This window comes from Rhinolophus hipposideros, assembly GCF_964194185.1.
Source record: "Rhinolophus hipposideros genome assembly, chromosome: 10".
Classification (NCBI taxonomy): Eukaryota; Metazoa; Chordata; class Mammalia; order Chiroptera; family Rhinolophidae; genus Rhinolophus; species Rhinolophus hipposideros.
In genome coordinates, this window is record NC_138056.1 from 57,343,803 (window position 1) to 57,363,145 (window position 19,343).

General features: G+C 33.6%; 1 protein-coding gene across 1 annotated transcript in view; it reads right to left on the reverse strand.

The window, feature by feature from the left end:
• The window catches only part of DLG2 (discs large MAGUK scaffold protein 2), a 1,856,054-nt gene that overhangs the window by 1,832,032 nt on the left and 4,679 nt on the right, over nucleotides 1-19,343 (reverse strand). Inside the window, exon 2 of the mRNA XM_081064693.1 lies at nucleotides 5,612-5,743. Coding sequence (XP_080920819.1) covers nucleotides 5,612-5,743 — 132 coding nt within the window. The remainder of the gene's footprint in view (nucleotides 1-5,611; nucleotides 5,744-19,343) is intronic.

Here is a 19,343-nt window from a genome sequence, read left to right on the forward strand (position 1 = left end):
TATTCATCCATTTACTTAACAAATATGTATTTAGTGGCTATTACGTGCTAGATACTAAGCTAATATAAAAAATACAGCAATGAATAAGACAAGCAAAACAGCTGCTCTTATGGAATCTACATTCCAGTGCAGAAAGTCATGCAAAAAAACACATAAATAAAATTTCTCATAGTGATACACACAGTGACAAAATAAAACAGGCAATGTGATAGATGTGACTCAGGGTAAGACGGAGGTAGGGAGTGATGGGCAAAGGCACTTTAGAAGCACTGGGACCTAAATGAGGAGATAAGCCAATAAGGCAAAAAAGATCTGGGTGGAAAAGTATGCCAAACAAAAGAACAGCAAGTGAAAATGTCCTGGGCAGCATTTAGAAACAGACAGAAGGCCAGTGTGCCTAGAGAATAATGAGTAGGGAAGAGTGGTAAGAGACGAGACAGAGGCGATGGGGAGCCTTACAAGGCAGAAGTCTGAATTTAATTCCAAGGATAATAGATAATAACTACTAGAAGGTTTCAATTAATAAATAGTATCTAACCATTTTTAAACAAACATAATACTATGAATTTGACTAGTTTGAGTAATTCCTTATGATTTTACTGTTTAATAGAAGTAACTATTTATTTCAAAGTACTTGTCACAATTGTATCTATTTGTTTAACAACGTCTGTCTGCCTTAGTAGGTCACGAGCTCCATGAAAAGCATCCCCATCTCTTGTCACTAAATCCTTAGAGCCAAACAGTGTCTCTTAGGGGGGGTTCAAACTACGTTTTGTCAAATGAAAGAAATGTCATGGCAAACACTGTGCTCCACACTGAATTAGAACCAGTCCCTGCTTTCAAGATGCTCCCTTTCAAGAGGGAGACCAACATGGAATCGATGAACAATAACACAACGCAATGCACTGCCCCAGATTTGTCGACCAACACTACAGGAACGTAAGGGAGAAAGCGACTCGCTCTGCTTAAAGAGAAGGAAAGAACTAAGAAAGTTTTCAACCAAGAAAGTAGTAAGTATTCATTTCCTTGGGATGAATGTTTATACTAAGAAAGAACATCTACATCATGTTCTATTAGTCATGTTAGTTCTACAGTTCATAAAACACATACTCTATTGACAAAATTTTTTAAAAATATATTATTGCCATAATAGTTCAAGACATCTTGAAAGGGCTTATTCCTAAAATCTTTTAGAATCTTCTCTGTATTTTTGTTATTATGTAGATCAAGTCCCTACATCTGAAACTTAAATTCAAGACTAAAATATTCATAATATTACTATGCTGGCTATAGGTACATTTACATGGGGAAACCTACTATGTTCTGCTTTTTTTGCCAGTTACTATCTATTAGAGATAGTAATCACAACCAAATTTTCATTTATTACTTACTTAGCAGAAATCACCAGAGCCTTTCTTACTCTCACAAACTTTGGGGGGGGGGATGCATTACCTTACTCTGCATAGAAGTCTCATAGGCCATCAAAATACATTAATTTTGCCTATTTCCTCTACAGCACAAATAAAAGCATCCTTCATTTAAAAACAACCAGCCTTATAAGCATCCCAAATACGTAAATTTAGTTAAATGGTGCCATCTGGTGACATAAATCCTGCAGCAAATACACAAAGTGCGGAGCCAAGAATGGCAGTTAATCCTCTTGATGACATCCAATCTAAACTGTCAAATTACACATTAACGATGACTGATTAAGACCACATAGATATGATGCTTTGACATAGATGTTATTTTGAAATAAAAATATTATGTTAGAATGATTATATTGGGAAAATATGTCCTTTTTTAATTCAAACTAAAATGTGATAAAACTCTTATACATATTGATTTTGTAGCACTTGTCACCATTATGTTTAAGTAATTAACTGCATACCTAATTAATAATTAACTACATACCTAGTTTCTTTTCCTCCCCTTCATTGCTCTCACTTACCCATCGGACAAGGACTAGTCTCTCTTCTATAGTTTACTGTTGTACCCCCATTGCCTACCACAACGTCTAACACATAACAGGTATTTTAAAATAACTGTTGAGTAAATGAATAAACAAAATTTATCGATGGCCTATTATTATGAAGGGTCCACATACCGGTGGTACAAAATTCAATTAGATATAACTTCAACTCTCAAGCTACACAGTCTGTTGAAGGGGGCATAAATATATTCAACTTATCAAAGGCAATAGTGCTTTATGATACAATGAACAAAATGCTGACAGAATGCTTAAAGCTCCTAGCAAGTAGGGGCATGGCAGAAGGCATCAACAGGAGGTGATAAATCCCAATATGTGGTTATCTACTGTCTCATCCCTCAAGTATCCATGGGATCCCTGTAAACTTTATGGGAATGAGAAGTATTCTACTCTAACACAAAGTCTGACATGCCAGCCGCCATCAAGCAGAATAGTACTTTTCTTAAGATGTTGGTACTGGCAGGGTTTTAAGGAAAATACCACTTTACTGTCTATTGTCTTCTAAAGCTTTCCCAAAAGTTCCTCCTCAAACATGATACAGTGAAATTTAAATTTTCAAAGTATCTGAAAGAGTATAAAAACAATAAAAGCATTTCATCTTGCTCGTTTTATCACCTAAATGAAGAACAAATAACCTAAGAGCCTTCAAAATATGAATCGTTCAGCTATACTAAATAAAAGAAAGTTAAATTAATTTGTACAGTATCATGGAATTTCAATTCACTTCTATTCAAATTCTGAGGTGTTAATAATACATTCATCATCAAACTGTAATTATCCATTGGAGACGAAACTTTTTCCTCAGTATTACCACAAGATGTCACCCTAAGCCTAACCATCTAACTGTGCAGCTTCTAGCACTACTGTTTTAGGCATTTTTGTGTGTGTGTGTGTGCATTCATGAACACTCATTACTAACTGTTAAAAAGTTAAAAGTGTCTTTTTCCACTGTCAGCTACTGTAAGATGGAAAATAAAAGCAAAATACAGGGACTTTAGAAGCAAGGAGGACATCAGTTAATCAAACAGTTCATCTCTATGCTTATCATATATCATGCTATTTACCATAAGACCAATCAGTGTATCTTACCGTTGGATTTTATATTGTTCTTTTAATTTCTTTATTTTTAAAATTTTCCAGAAAAAGCATATATTACGTTTATAATCAGATAAAGTTATACTTTAAAAATAAAAAATAAAAAACCCAATACCTTTGTTATCAGGTTCCACCCTATTATCACTGAACGCCTTTATACAATGCTTTGGTGCACTAAAATACTAGTCAAAGTTATATAAACAGAATTCTGTCCTCCAAGATTATACCATCTCTGACATATTAGCATTCTTCGTTGGTGTTGTTGTTAAGCATATGATGAAGGACCACACAGAAGGGTAACATTCATTTTCAAAGTGACAGTTTTCATCCGTAGAGAGAAGGCTTGGTTTCCTGATCACATGTCAATGTTATAGCACATTCTGCAATAACAATATTTTACTTTACTATCCATTTGTGTTGGGTTTCTGCATTACTATTACATTCCATTTCTTCAGTTAATTGAGATTCATGTAAGTTATTTCAATGTACTGGCTATCTAAATCTCAGAACAATGGTTGAAGCCACTCACTATCTTCCCTTACTGGTAACAAACAAACAAAGTGGTAAAAGGAATTGGTTCAAACAAAAAGCAAGTTATAGGTCATAAACAATACTCTATTTATCAATGTCTCCCTACTTATTTATTTATAAAAATATAATCCTTTTCAGGATGCACAGGGCTGCATGATTTTTCTTCTTTTGTGTCCTTAAAGAAAATGTACAGTGAGACCACTCAAATATTCAATAGCAATAAATTAGTAACAGCATTTAGCGACCCACATAGAATTGAACAGAAATTGTTGTATAACGTTGCTCCATTCTTTGCAGTCTAGTTTATCCCAAAATGACTTTTAAAAACCAGCCAAACAAATCTATCCATTCAAAGCTGAACACCAGGATTACTTATATAACAGCTTTTTACAGATTATTGTTGTCTCTCATTTTTTAGGGAAATTCAAAGTAGGCCATAGGCTTTTTGTCAAGATATTTATCACTCACTCAAAACAAATACAAAATGCAATTCTTTGTGATTCATTTTCCCTTTTATTCCCCACATAATAATGTTGTGATACCAAATGGTTAAATTATCAAAGTATAGAATTATCTAAAGCATACAACTATACACTTCCTAAATCAAGCTCAAAAACTCAAACTCTCAAAAGACTTAGCTAGTCTTAACTAAAAATATCATATAAATCTATTTAGAGATATTGTCATTCAGTTAATGGCCTTTACTAATTATCAACTAGATGAAGCTATTAATTTTTAATTGAGAAATTTGTGGCTTAAACATTGTTCTCTAACCTGCCATTCTCTAATGAAAGCATTGATTTGAATTCTGCAAGAGTCCATTTAGCATTGTTTTTATTTAATACCAGCTAAGATGATTATAGTTATTTGTGTCATTAATTCTTACAAACCATAAGAGAGTATTATAAAGAACTTAATCCACAGGCAAAATAATCCTATAAAGCATTTTTCTTCTATTTTTTATTCAATAGACTGATTTTCAAGTTTTCAGAATGTAATGGTTTTTAAAATTATATTCAGAACATAAAGTTAGAATTTTTGTCAATGTGTAGACATTTACAATGAAGACACATAAAATATTTTCAAGATTAAACCTCATAAATTCCTGTTTTTAGATTTTCTTATATCAATAACTGCTAGACATGAAAAAGTAATAATAATGTCTAGTAGACTCAGTTATTTCTTGAAAATATACTAGTTAAGCCCAGTAAATTATACAATATAATTGAGGGTTGTTGTTTTTTTAATTATTTAGTTAGTTGGTTGTTTTTGCTGAAGGGAGGTGTTTGTTTATATATTTTGCTACTTTATTTTAACTCTTATAATATCATGAAAAAAAGAATTAAAGGTTATCTGCATAAATGCAAAAGATGTATGTATAAAGACACATAAATAAACCGTATCCTTGATTTTCTTCACAATCTTTGATAAATTAGAGAATAAACATAGAGTTAAACATTACATAGTTAGATTCATGACAAATTGACAAAAAGATTCCAAAGCACTGAGATTTTAATCAATATACGTTTTAATTTGGATCATAAACTTTCACGAGATGAGGAAAAGAATATTTTAGTTTTTGTTTTAAGAATAGAATAAAAGTAGAACTGTGATTGTGAGTAGAATGTGACCCATTATTTTTTTGTACTGGCAATTCCTTCTCTAGAAGAAGGCAACTTCCTTCCCTACCATATTTGTCCTCAATTTTTTGTAACAAAGTAGTCAGATTTTTTTTCCTGTGTAAACTTTCCTTCCTATACAAAACATTCTTTCAACATATATGTTTTTTAATAATCTACACTTTATTTCTATTCTATAACAATTCTTTTTAGGTTAGCTTTAAACAAGAAGAAAGAACAAATCTTTTTTTTTCTACTATCAAGAAAAATTATTCCAGTTTTAAATTTGGTTAACATCAGGTTCTCTGACCATATTACTTAAGCTATTAAGCCCAATTCTGACCATTACAATAATACATAATTTTTTAATACATACCTAGCAAAGCTTGGAATAAGCTGCTCCTAAAGATACCCATCACCTTTTTAACAGCATTTTTCAACTGCTGCTCTTCTGGTTTCCTTAATTTTTTGCAGTACTCTTCCAGCAATGATAAAGCTCGGTCAGTATCTGAAAAACATGATTTTAAAATTCTATCTTATGACTTTGGAAAAATAGTAAGCTAACATTAAACTATCCCATGGTTGTATTCTTAATTTCGTGACACAAAAAAATAATTTAATAAATCATAAATTCCATAAACTACTACATGAAATTGAGAAGGACATTCAACTCTTAATTTTAAGAACCCCCTTTTATTTCTAGAATCCTGTCTTCCAAAAGAACCTTTAACTATGAAACAAAAGTCCTGAGAGCAATGCTGGCCAAGTGACGATCACATAGCAGACGTGATTCTCTCTTGTCTGGAAAATTATTTGAAAATTGATGACTTCCTACAAAATAATGTCCAGATTCCTTAACTTGACCTGCAAGATCCCCCTCCCATGATCTTTTTACAACTTGTATTTTCAGCCTCATTTCCCCCCATTATACATACACACAGTGCCCAACTAACATTGGATTACTCACTTTCCCCCTCCAGTACCCACTACACACACACACACACACACACACACACACACACACACACACTTTCTCTCTCTACTTTTTCTTACCTTTGCACTTTTCTTTGTTCCTCCTGCTCCCTTATTGGAATGTGCTCCCCCATACCACTATCTCTCCCTAGAATCAGTGTGCAATATTGGAAAGGGTTTGTTGTCAGCTAGATCTAGGTCTAAAATGTACTTACTCTGTGTGATTTTTAACAAGCTAGCCTTTCTGAGCTTTAACTTCCTCACAGGTAATAGGATTAAATTATGCTATACTTAGTACGAAGTCTAGTATATAGAAAGCAATCAACAAGTCAACCGAAAACATACCTTCCCTTAAGTTAGACGTAACTCAAATGCTCGCTCTTCCATAAAGCCATTTCTGACAGTTAAAAGTAATTGCTACCCCCCTTCTTCCAAACCATTTTGCCTACACAAATACCATAGGCATTCTTAATACATACTGTTATATCATGGCTTCTTGAATACATGTCTTTACCCACCACAACACAAAATATCCTTGAAAAAGTCACGAGAGAGACAGTGCCTTTGTGTGTAATAGATAATGATGGTCTTTTTTTTTTATGAGATTTAACTTTATTTTTCCAACATGACGATGTACTTGGAGAATGTCAAGTGGCATGCTTTTAACTAAGCAATACTTATGTACCACAAAGAATATAAAAACAGTGACTGATTTACTCAGACCTGAAATGCATTACGAGAGAGGGCAAGACTCACCTTAACCAGTGAACAACTGCTTTCATCACCAACTAGTGTTTTGTAAAACTATGCTTAGAAAGCTTCTGAAGAAAATGGAAACAATTGAAGTGACCAGTAATTTCCTAGTTTTATGATTTATACATTTTTTATTTGTTCTCTCTCTGTTTAAGGAGTGACTGTCTGAGGAATTAATATATGCAAACTTTTAATACACAAGGCACATTTATGAAAATGATTTTTTATGGGTCTCATCTGGAGTGAAAGCCAACTGGAATTATCATCGATTTTCCCCAAGTTCATCCTTTGCCCAGACTCTGTCATGAGTAAGAACTTTACTTTGAATGAGTGGCACTTCCTACAATGGTGTTCCTGGCGCTTCTCCACCTGACCAGAGCTTTTCTCTTCTTACCTTATATTTTCAAAGCATATGATGGATCTTCATCAAAATTGCCCAGCTTTGAGGTTCATTCTTTTTCTTCCAGCTTTACTGAGATATGATTGATAAATAAAATGGTATGGATTTAAGGTATACAATGTGAAGTTTTAATATAGGTGTACATTTTGAAATGATTACCACAAAGACAACTAATTGTCTTTAAATTTAAAAAGCCCTCTCCCCCTTCCAATCTAACCCTTTCACAGACTAAATACCAATTATAATCAGAACAGTTCATATTTATGGAGCACTTTATTTCTTATCTCCTTTCTCCTAAACCTTCCGACTGTTCTTCCCCACAGCCATTCTCAGCTGATGATCTGGCTTCCCACCTATGTCATGGAAAATCAGAAGAGAACTTCCACAAGCTCCTAACGGAATATTTACTGACTTACCTGTAACTGCACTCCTATATTTTCCTTCATTTCTGTTATTATGGATAAAATATTTGTGCTTTGCTCTACGACCAGCTCCTCTACTTGAGCACCTGAACCTCTTCTCTTTAGCCTACTCAAGGACATTGCTCCATCATCAGTTGTTTTCCTCTCCATTCAATCATTCCCGTCAGTATACAAATAAACTGTAATATCAGTGATTTAAAAAAAAACTTTACTATCCATTCCTCTCCAACTAATTATAGTCCCTATTTCTGCATTCTCTTCTATAGCAAAACTCCATGAATTACTTACGGTCTCTACTTCTTTTCCTTTCATTCTTTCTTGAGTCCACTCTACTCTGACCTTTTTTCCTGTAATTCCATGAAAATAGCTTTTGTCAAATTACCTATCTATCATCTCCATATTACTAAATCCAGAGTTTGATTCTTAGTCATCTCACTTGACCAACAGCAGCATTTAATACTGTTGCAGTCCTGAAACACTTTCTTCACTAGGCTTCCAAGCAGATGTATACTGGTAAATGTTTTACAACCAGTTCTATGGGTTAAAAAAAGAAAAAAAAAGTGTGCATCAATACATCTGTAAATTTATTACTATAAATTTTACTGGTATAAAGGATGTGTCATATGAAATGTACAAATAAAATATCCAACTTCTTATTATAAATTCCTTATAGTCAGTTGATTCCCAAGAATATTTTTGTTGGTTTTTGCCAAATTCATATAATCGTAGCCAATTTAGGGTTGTAGTTGATGAATGAGTAGTTCCAATAGGAATGTTGCTTGATATTTTCTTCTGTTACATTAATGAGTAAGATGAAAACGAAACAACAAAGATCGCTTATGTGATAAAGCTTCACTCACTCCTTCACCAATGATGTGATTTCTTTGTTGAATCAGATAATTTTCGCATAGTAAACAAATATTTCCTCAATTTCTGTGCTACCCACAATGTAAACACGACACACATAATATACTTTTAACTTGCACTTGCATTATTAACATTTTATCATTTTATCATCAGGAAAATAATAAATCAAGCCTTGATTTGTAGCAGTTGCAATTTCCAAGGTGTAAATATTCCCACCATGGCCAATTTCAAGCTATCAACATGACGTCACTGAATGCAGACTTGGGAAGAGATGTCCAGCAGTGCACCACCACATAGCTTTTCCATCATACAGAGCAATAGGTGTAAATAACCTAAAGAGCATACATGGTATCAAAATGTAAAACAATTAATAAGGAAGTGATGAGTTTTAAGTATTACTTTTCATATGATTTATTAATATTTAATGTAAGTTTATAGGATTTCATTTTTAAATGGCTGTGTTCAAAATCAGCCTGTAAATGCTGATTTGGCTGATTCATCCATAGAAAAGCAGAACAGAAGATGTTGCTATGAGGACAGATACATCAAACATGAGTGATGTAGAAGCTGTGGTAAATAATGTTGCATCTTTAGCAAGGGCAGGCCATCAGAATGCTGGTCTAGACACCCAGGGTTCTGCTGGGACAGGCAGATCCTCAGAGTCACCCCTCAAACTGGAGGCCCTCTCCAGAAAGATGTAAAACAGAAAGATGAAGAAACAACACAAGGTCAATTGGAAAAGCCCCCAAAATGAAGGTCCATAACCTATCAAAATTGCTGAATTTCTATACGTTGAAAGATTTAATGGCTCTGCTTTCCTGAGATGTTTGATCTTCTAGTAACTACGGTAACTTTGCAGCCCTAAGCAACATGTACAAGTATGTAACATGTCTATTAATTGAATTTCATTATCTTTCTTTAAAAATAATAGCTTGCAAATTTATTGAAAATGTAAAAATAGGCTCTTGCAAGGAGGTGTGAGTCTATTCCAGCACACTACTGCTTCCATCGCAGCATTCTCTTCTAGCTTCTCCCCCTATATCATGGCTGCCTCTTCTCAATCACTTTTACTGGTCTTCTTCAGTCCTCAATCCTCTAAACATCTGGATATTTTATCTATTCTTACTCCCTAGGTAACCTTATCTAGTCCCCTGGCTTCAAATACTATCAGTACTCTCAAGACTCCCAAATTTGTATCTACATCTCAGACCTTTACCCTGAAATCCAGACTCATATCCAACTGTATAATCAACATTTCCATTTGGAAATGGAAGCATCTCAAACTTAACTTGTCAAAACTGAACTCCAGATCTTATCTACCACCCCCAATCTACTTCTGCAATTTTCTCCATCTCTGATCCTCCCAACTGTTCAAGCCAAAAATCATTGGAGTCATCATTCATTTTTCTCCTTCTCTGATTCCCTACATCTAATTCATCAGTAAATCCAATTGGCTCTAGCATCAAATAATATGCAGAATCCTATCACTTCTTGCCACCTCCAATGCTACCACACTGATACAGGCCACCATCATCTATCCCCTGCATTACTGCAATAACCTCCTACTAGTCTATGTGTGGTCACATTTGCCCTCCTACAGTCATTTCTAAACACAGCAGCCAAAAAGATCATACGTCACATCACATCACTCCTCAACTCAAACCCTCCAGGGACTCCCCATTTCATTCAGCAAAGGCCTGCCTCTCTGACTTCAGCTCTTACATCCTCCTCTGGCTCAGTCTACTCCAACCACACTGGTCTCCCTGCTCTTTCTCAATATACAAGAACTCTTCGGGCCTCTATACTTGCTATTCTGCTTAAACATTCTTTCCTCAAATATCCGTAAAGCTTATTCCTTCACTTCTTTCATATTTCTGCTTATATGTCACCTTATCAATGAGGTCTTCCCTAATACTTCCACATGATACAGCAAATCTCAAGCTTACTCTCTCAAAAGAAAGGAGAATTTCAATCAGCAGTAACGAATGGAGGACATCGTGTAATTAGTTTTTTTACAGAAGGTTAGAAATATAAAAATGAATATGGGTGCATAGGGAGACCTCTCTAATACATCTGCATAGGACTTTAATGTTTTTATTAAAAATTTATACAAATTTAATACTTTTTAATAATTCCATAAAATTAATTTTAAAATTAGTAACATTTAAAAATTAATTTTGATAATTTAAAAATAATTTCATACTTTATCATCATCATAATATTTTTAACAACACTTTAAATCAAGGACAAATATTTGAATTCCTATTTTTTCAATAATTAAATGATCAGCAGTTTCCCTGAAATGACAGTGGCTTACTGACCTCACTTTCTAACCCATTCCTAACTACTAATGTAAGTAATCAATAATATAATAATTATACTACACATCCCTCAATACTTATATGTATCTTTGGATTCTATCTGATTATCTCTAGTGCCTCAAGTTTCAGTCTTTTTCATTTCTTCATTTGTTAGATAGGTTTTGGAATTTTACTAAGTTCCAAGCATCTTTTTCTCTTTTTTTTTTCTAAATTATAATTTTTAAGCTCTTTTTCACTTCTATGGCATTTTTGTGGGTATTCACTTATTCTGATCTTTTATTCTTGTGTCAGTTCTCAAAAATGTATCAATAATTTGCAAGCAACACCTCCGATTAGGAGTTAATGTCCAAAACATATAAAGAACTCATACAACTCAACAACAAAAAGACAAACAATCCAATTAAAAAATGAGCAGAGGACCTGAACAGGCCCCTCTCCCAAGAAAACTCAAATAGCCAACAGATATATGAAAAGATGCTCAACTTCACTAGCTATTAAGGAAATGCAAATCAAAACCATAATGAGATACCACCTCACACCTGTTAGAATGGCTATTATCAACAAGACAAGTAATAAGTGTTGGAGAGGCTGTGAAGAAAAAGGAAGCCTCATACACTGTTGGTGGGAATGTAAGTTGGTACAGCCAGTATGGAAAACCAGTTGGTACAGCCAGTATGGAGGTTCCTCAAAAAAATTAAGAATAGAGTTACTATAAGACTCAGCAGTCCCTCTTCTGAGTATTTACCCCAAAAATTTAAAAACATTTATTCGTCAAGATATATGTATCCCTATGTTCATTGCAGCATTATTCACGGTGGCCAGACATGGAAATAATCCAAGTGTCCTTTGATAGATGAGTGGATAAAGATGGGGTACAGATACACAATGGAATATTATCAGCCATAAGAAGAGAAGAAATACTGCCATTTGTGACAACATGGATAGATCGTGAGAATATCACGCTAAGCAAACTATGTCACACCAAAAAATTCAAGAACCATATGATTTTACTCATATATGGGATATAAAATAGAAAGCAACAACCAATCAAACAAACAAACACTCATAAACACAGACAAGAGTATGGTTGTTACCAAAGGGAAAGATGAGTGGGGGAAGAGATATAAAAGGGTAAAAGGGGTCAAATATATGGTGATGAAGGAGATTTGAATTTGGGTGGTGAGCACACAGTGCAATATACAGACGATGTATTATAGAATTGTACACTTGGAACCTATATAATTTTTATTAACCAATGTCGCCCCAATAAATTTAATAAAATGTATCAATAGCATTCCCATAACCACATCCACAAATATAATTTGCTACATAAGGAGATTTTCACTAATTCATTCAACACATATTTATTAAGTGACTACTTAGAGAAGACACTGTATTGCTTCAAAGCAGCTAGATGTTCTCTAAACCAACAGAGTTTATTATGCCTCTCATGTCTGTAAGAGAAAAATCTGACACATTAAAAAGAAGACGCTAGAATATCAGAAAAAACAAATGGTCAATTGGTCAAGACTCTCTCAGACGTAGGCTTTTGAGTGCCATCATCTAATGCTAGAATAGTGGCTGCCCTTTATCACCAACTGGGGTCAATTCCATTATGCCCTTTGTCTCTCTCCACTTAAATTCTTGCTTCTGATTAATGAAAGCTTGAGATTGAGAGTAACCTAAAACTACATACCTATACAAAAACAATAAATTAAGCAACAACAAAATAAGACAAGATGATAAGGATCATGTTATACAAGCCAAAAATCCCTAGTCAGATGTTGATAGTTACAAGTTAAACAAAGTGGAAAGTTGAAATAATTATCCAAGTAAGTCAAGACTAATATTTTAATTGATGTTCAAATAACCAGGTATAAGTAGAGAATTTTTCAACTGAATTGCCAATATAATGGCCTCCTATTTTCTTCGTTAAAGGAAATCTATCTTCATGGGACTCCTGAACCTACTGAAAGAATGAAACTAAATTTGGATTACCTGAAGGTAGGCACAGGAGGAAATGGGGGGAAATCACTTTTTGTATAAATTTTTTTGCATGAAATGTGCAATGCAAAGGATACAGTGAATGTTACATAACTGAAATTGTAGGTAATCATGTGTCTGTTAATTAAGGTTCAACTCTTTTAGGTTTAAGAATAGCATTACAAATAATTTTAAACAGCTAATGGCAATAGTGCTAACAAATGAACTGTTAGAAAGAAGGAAAGGATAACACAAAATTACTCACCACAACTAAAAACAAAGAAGAATTATAGAGTACATGTTAGGAAAACTAAGATCAAACTATAGTAGAGGAAAGGATAAACTTAATAAACAAGTCTTCAAGAGCAAAGCATTCAGAACAATAAAATTCTTGACATAAATTTATGCAACATTTTTTACAGTTTAGAAAGAACTTTTACATGCATTATCTTATCTGATTCTCATCACTGAGAAGTCATTTTATGCCTGTTACACATAAAACTGAAATTCACAGTGGCTTATCCAAGATCACAGAGCTACTAAATAACAGACTTAAAGCTTAATTCTAAACCTTTTGATTCTAAGTATAGTGTTCTCTCCACAATACCACCCTTAATCCTCCAGAAAGAGTTGAGCATATTTCTATGAAAATAAATAAATAAAATGACCAATCAGATATGAAATATATCACTGAATTTTAGAATCTAAGGTTACATATTGAATCACTAATTTTCACATGTGTTTATTAAAAAATTGTATTCATAACATATAAATGAAAATGGTCCCATCTTTAAAACTCTGATAGATAGAAATAATGAATTCTTTCATTCATTGATCAAATATTTATTAAGTATCTTACTATGTTCCAGACATCAGGAACTCAATACTGAACAAGATAGGCAATATTCTACCTCTCAGAGATCTTTGTCTAAAAGTAAAGATAATTAAATAGGAAATTTCAACAAAGTAAAAAGTAAATTAGAGTGCAATAATGCAATGATGAGGTACCAGGCACGGAAGTAAGTTGATGCCATATAGCCCATGTTAAGTTTGGCCTTATACCCAATGCGGAATAACAAGCCATGGAAGATTTTTAAATGAAGATAAGCGTGACCATTTTTCAAAGTTCTAAAAAGATCACCTCGACTACAGTGTGATATATATCAATTAAAACAAGCAAGAACAATTAGGTTTTCTTTTCTCTCATACCATTTTTAAAGAATATATGCAAAATTGCAGCCCCAATTTTGACCATTACTTATGAGACATGATGACTAGCAAATAAAAATATTTTATTAGCTGAATTCTTATTGTTGATGTTATTGTTTTTGTTATTTTGTAAATTAAGGACAGTCATATGAAAATAATAAAATGATGAATGCCAACAGAAAAGTTACCTTTGTACCAGGTCTTTCTAAAGAAGTGTTTTAATATTAAAATTTACAGTTCAAGGTGATAAAACAAAGGTGTCATTTCATTACTAGTAAGATTAGCTAGCATTTGTTAAACAATGCGAAGCATTCTGCGTAGATCACCTTATTCAATCTTTACAAGAACCCTGTGAAACACTACTATACACATTTTGCAAATGAGGAAACTTAAATTGAGAGAAATGAAGTAATTAGTCCACCGCTACACAACCAGTAAATGCTTGAACCGGCATTCGAATCTTGGCCTATCTGTCACCAAAGTCCATACTTGTATGTATTATGCCATTCTGAAACTTTACTTATTGGGAAAGGAGCACACGGTTTCTTTTTTCTGTAATTGTCCTTAGCAATTATACTTTATCCCCTCAACCCCCCCCAAAAAAAATACTTAATATACTTCAACAAACACCTGTTCATTAGGATATTTCCTCTATTGAAACAAAGATATATTAGTATAAAATAGTGAATTTACATTACTACCTTTCAGATAAGTCATGTTTTCAGATTTTCTATAGAATTGAGAACAATGGGAAAAGTGTAAGATTAAATAGTGATAAATAGAAAGGTAGAAAAGAGCAAATTACAGTTCAACTGAATGTTGAAATACGCATCATTATAATAAATGTTGTAATAAACGAGAAAAATGAAAAAAATTGATAAAACTTGAATTTAAACTGTGGGAAAAATGGCCAGATTTAAGGCGGATCTAAAGACTGTAGTCATTTTGTACATACTGGATGGTTTACAAATTACTTTAGTATCATTAAAAGAGAAAAAATACTCCTAAGAAATGCTATCATAATCTATTAAAAAGTACAGGATGGCATTTCCTGTATGTAAGCAGTTGTGTCTTTGCCATATCTAAGCAGGCTTGCGCCAGAAGTTGACCAGACTTTCCTACTTACAAAATAATTTTTACATGGACTAGATAGTTTTACTGTCATAATAATCCTAAGAGGTGAGTATTATTAGTATGTATAGTCCTGTTTGAAGATGAGGAATTTGGAGCTCCGTCTGTTTATTTTCTTTAGATAACATAGCCAGCTGAGGGTGAAGACTAGATTCCATGCCCGGGCTCTTTCCACTGCAACATAATGCCTTTCAATTGTTCAAAGAACACCACAGTAAGACAGTGAAGAGAGCATTAGATAAGCTCCAAGTCCTAATTCTATCACTAACTAACCTTACAAAAGTGAAATTCATATACATTATCTTATTTGAAGGGGAAAAGAAACAACATATATTATGGGAGAAAAATGTATTAAACCCCTTTTAGAAAAGAAAACCGAAGTTCAGAAGGATTACATGATTTCCAGAAGGTCACCTGGTGACATCATCATAAGAAGACGTGTAAACTTGATTGTACATGTGGGATATTGGCATTTTGAGATGTGAATGTTTTCCTTTCTCTAAATTTTCCCATTCCCTTTCTTCTCATTCAAGTGGGTAACTGGTTTTGTACTTTATTGCCTCAGGGGAGGGATTTGCCAGGAGAGAAAAAGAATTTGCCACAACAGAAATGACAAAAAGTCGTTCTACTTTTTGCTTTCCCAAAGCCTAAGGCCTCAGAATAAAAGAGTTTGTTACAGAGATAAAAGAGATTTTCTGTTATATGCAGAGAGAGAGGGAGATATATCATAACCCATCCCACGCCCCCAGTCTAGAGAAACATTTTCTCAGCTGAAGAAAAGAGAGAGAAGTCTTTGGATCCCAAGGCAACAGGGATCTAGGCTCTGCTTCCTGACATTGCCTGGCAGCCAGTAAGACCCCAGAGAGGAATGATGTCACTATGCATCTAAGTAAACAGAAACAAATTCTGGGGGGAAAAAAATCCCTGTGTAGAAGCAGCAAATCGCTGCCAGACCAGAAAGAACTATCTAGACACAACCACTCATGTCTCAGAGTAAGCAATTATGTGTACATAATCAATGACCAGAGTATAGCCCCATTCCAGGTAGAACTCTACCATAACCCCAGAGAAGTAGGGAAAACCTCAAAATACAGTGGTGATTTTGTCTACCATTCAATGACTGAGACTCAGAAATAAAGTTTAACTATAGAAAATAAATGGATATTTCTTACATACCTAAGTTTATAGACTGAGAATCCATCTCGGTGATATCTGATCTTGTCCCTTCTCCTAGAAGCCAGGTCTTCTGACTACTGGTCTAGGTTTTTTCCCACAATATTACTGCTATTGATGATGATGATGAAGAAGAAGAAGGAGAAGGAGGAGAAGGAGAAGGAGAAGGAGAAGGAGAAGGAGAAGGAGAAGGAGAAGGAGAAGGAGAAGGAGAAGGAGAAGGAGAAGGAGAAGGAGAAGGAGAAGGAGGAGAAGATAAATGCTGTGGTGATATGGTAGCAAAGAAAATAAATAATGATCTGAAACAGCATCATACTATTCCCCACATTGTCTGATAAACCTCTACTGGTCTTCTGTGTCTCATCTTTACTGTCGTATCTCCCAGGAAGAATTCCCTGACTCCCCTAGATGAGAGTGGGTGCTCTCCGTCTATTTCTGTGACACAGAGTGTTAACCTGTGTTAACACAACATTGAAATTGTCTGTTTCCACATCTGTCTACCTTATAAACTTGAAGCACCATAAAAGCAGAAACTGAATATCATTTCCCACTGCAAAATATGTTCCTAGCACAGTGCCTGGTACATAACAAGCATTCAATAAATCTTGTTGAGTGGATAAATAATTGAATAAATAAATGGAAGTAAAGCCATTGCCTAAAATATATATATGATTTTACCTTTTAAAAGAATGTATAGTTTATTACCTTGAGGAATTTTAAATAGAACAGAACCTAACAAGTTTATTCCAAGTCTTATCACATTTTAACTGATAAAGATATTATACCTCTCTAAAATGATAGGCCTCAGAATCTTCCCCTAACAGAGTTACGGCCTCGGTGGCTAGCAAGATGATGTCGTCAAAAGAAATAGGATACAAATCTTACCCATAATCTTTGAAAGTTTTAACTTAGTAATACATTTTCACAGGATTTTCTACTTTATAGTACATCATTCCTTTTGGTCTTAAATCCTAAAACAAATTGGGGTCAGGAGAACTGTTTCATAATGGAGGTGATTTGGCTGTAATTCTTGAAATAGCTTTGAGAAACTTACTAAACACTGAACTTATGCAGAAAGCTTACTACTTGGAATTTAGAATGACTGACTGGACAGAAGAGACTAGGTAAAACTCATGATCCTTTGCTGACAAAGCAACCTACATTGAGGATACAGAACCCTTGTGCCTTGACTGCTACAAATTCCTGAGCAGAAATTAGAGTTGGGGAACAGGTCCTCCTCCTCCAGTAAAAAAAAAAAAAAAAAAGGAAAATAAAATTTATACATCTCAGTCTTATACTAAAAAAATATTTTATAATCACTGACATGATTATACAGTAAATATTAAGAAATAAGAGCATATAAAGAGAGTATATAATTAAGAAAGAAGAGCATTCTTGTAGTTTAGTGAATATATTGTTATTGAAGAGTGAGAGATTGATTGATTGATTGATTGATTGGCAAAGGTATGAATTAATTGAATGCCTTAATTCAATGTTTCAAAAATCCAAGATTTTGTTGATATCTTCTCACTGACTAATTCTTCCACCCAAAGAAATAACCAATAATTGGTCTAAAGGAGAGATCAAATATTCTATCATGTATGGAACACTTGGGCAGTTTCCCAAAAACCTAACCGTTCAAATATTTTCTGGTATAAAGTCATTAGTATACCATTTGCACACTTTCCCAATACATAAGAACTGTAAAATAATTTCAATTGACAGATCATTTTAGCAATATGCCTACTGTTTGCTTCATAACATACTCCTAATCAGTAGTTGAATATAAAAAATACTCTATTTCTCTCACCAGATGCTCTCTTTATGACTCCTCAATTGCTAAGTATTTCCCAACATCAAGAGTCTTTGGCTTCATGATTTGCAATAATTCTCTTAACCAAGGTCAAAATAACCCCTTTGAGAGATATGAAATCTAAAAATTCTTTAGTAAATTACCTATTTTACTCTGACTTACAGAAATTGAAAAAGTTTGAAAACTGCCGTTTTCCATCCTTCTCTGGGAAAATTCAGTGCTTAACTCTTTAAAAAAAAAAAAACATGAAGTTTTGTGAAATGGAAAAAGCATCTGGATATAAAACTGGTATATATATTGAAAATTCAAGCACAAATTTGGTAAAGTATATGCAAAAAGAATAAAGCAGCTACTCGGGCAGGAGCAGCCAACAAATTACAGTACATATTTTTCCCTTTAGAATCTGCAAAACAATTATTTTAAGAAGTTAAGAAAACTAGAGAAATAGAGAATATACCCAGATAATGAAAGGCAAACAGAAATTAGTAAGATCCTATAAATAAGAAATTAAGTGACAAACTGCAGGAAACAGACAATAAATAAAGAAAACTTGAAATGAGAAAGGAATAAACAAAAGATTTCTGGGTCCCTTCTGCAGAGAGAGGAAGAAAAAAAAAAAGAAGAAAAGTGACATTTTTGTGATGTATACAGTCAACCAAAAGGAAAGACTGTGAACCCAGAAAACAACACTCTCAACGTGAAGGATGCTCATGAGATATATGGCAACATCATGTCTTTGTACTCTAATTACACAACGTTCTTCAGCTTTCTGTCAAAAGAATAATGTCAAAATATATGAATTATTAAAATAATAGTATTTAACTTTCCACACTTGATAAAAATAAGTTTATACACACTCCATTATATCACTGAGAACAGCTGTAAAAAAAATTCAAAGGAAATAAAGTGTTATATAAATGAAAAATGTCAGGTAGACTTCTTTACCCACTTAAAAGAAGCTCAGAAGGTAACTAATGGGACAATTTTTTAAAAACACAGAAATGAAGTGAACACCAATTTCAAAGTACTGAAAGCACTGATTTCTTTACATACTTAATGAAAAG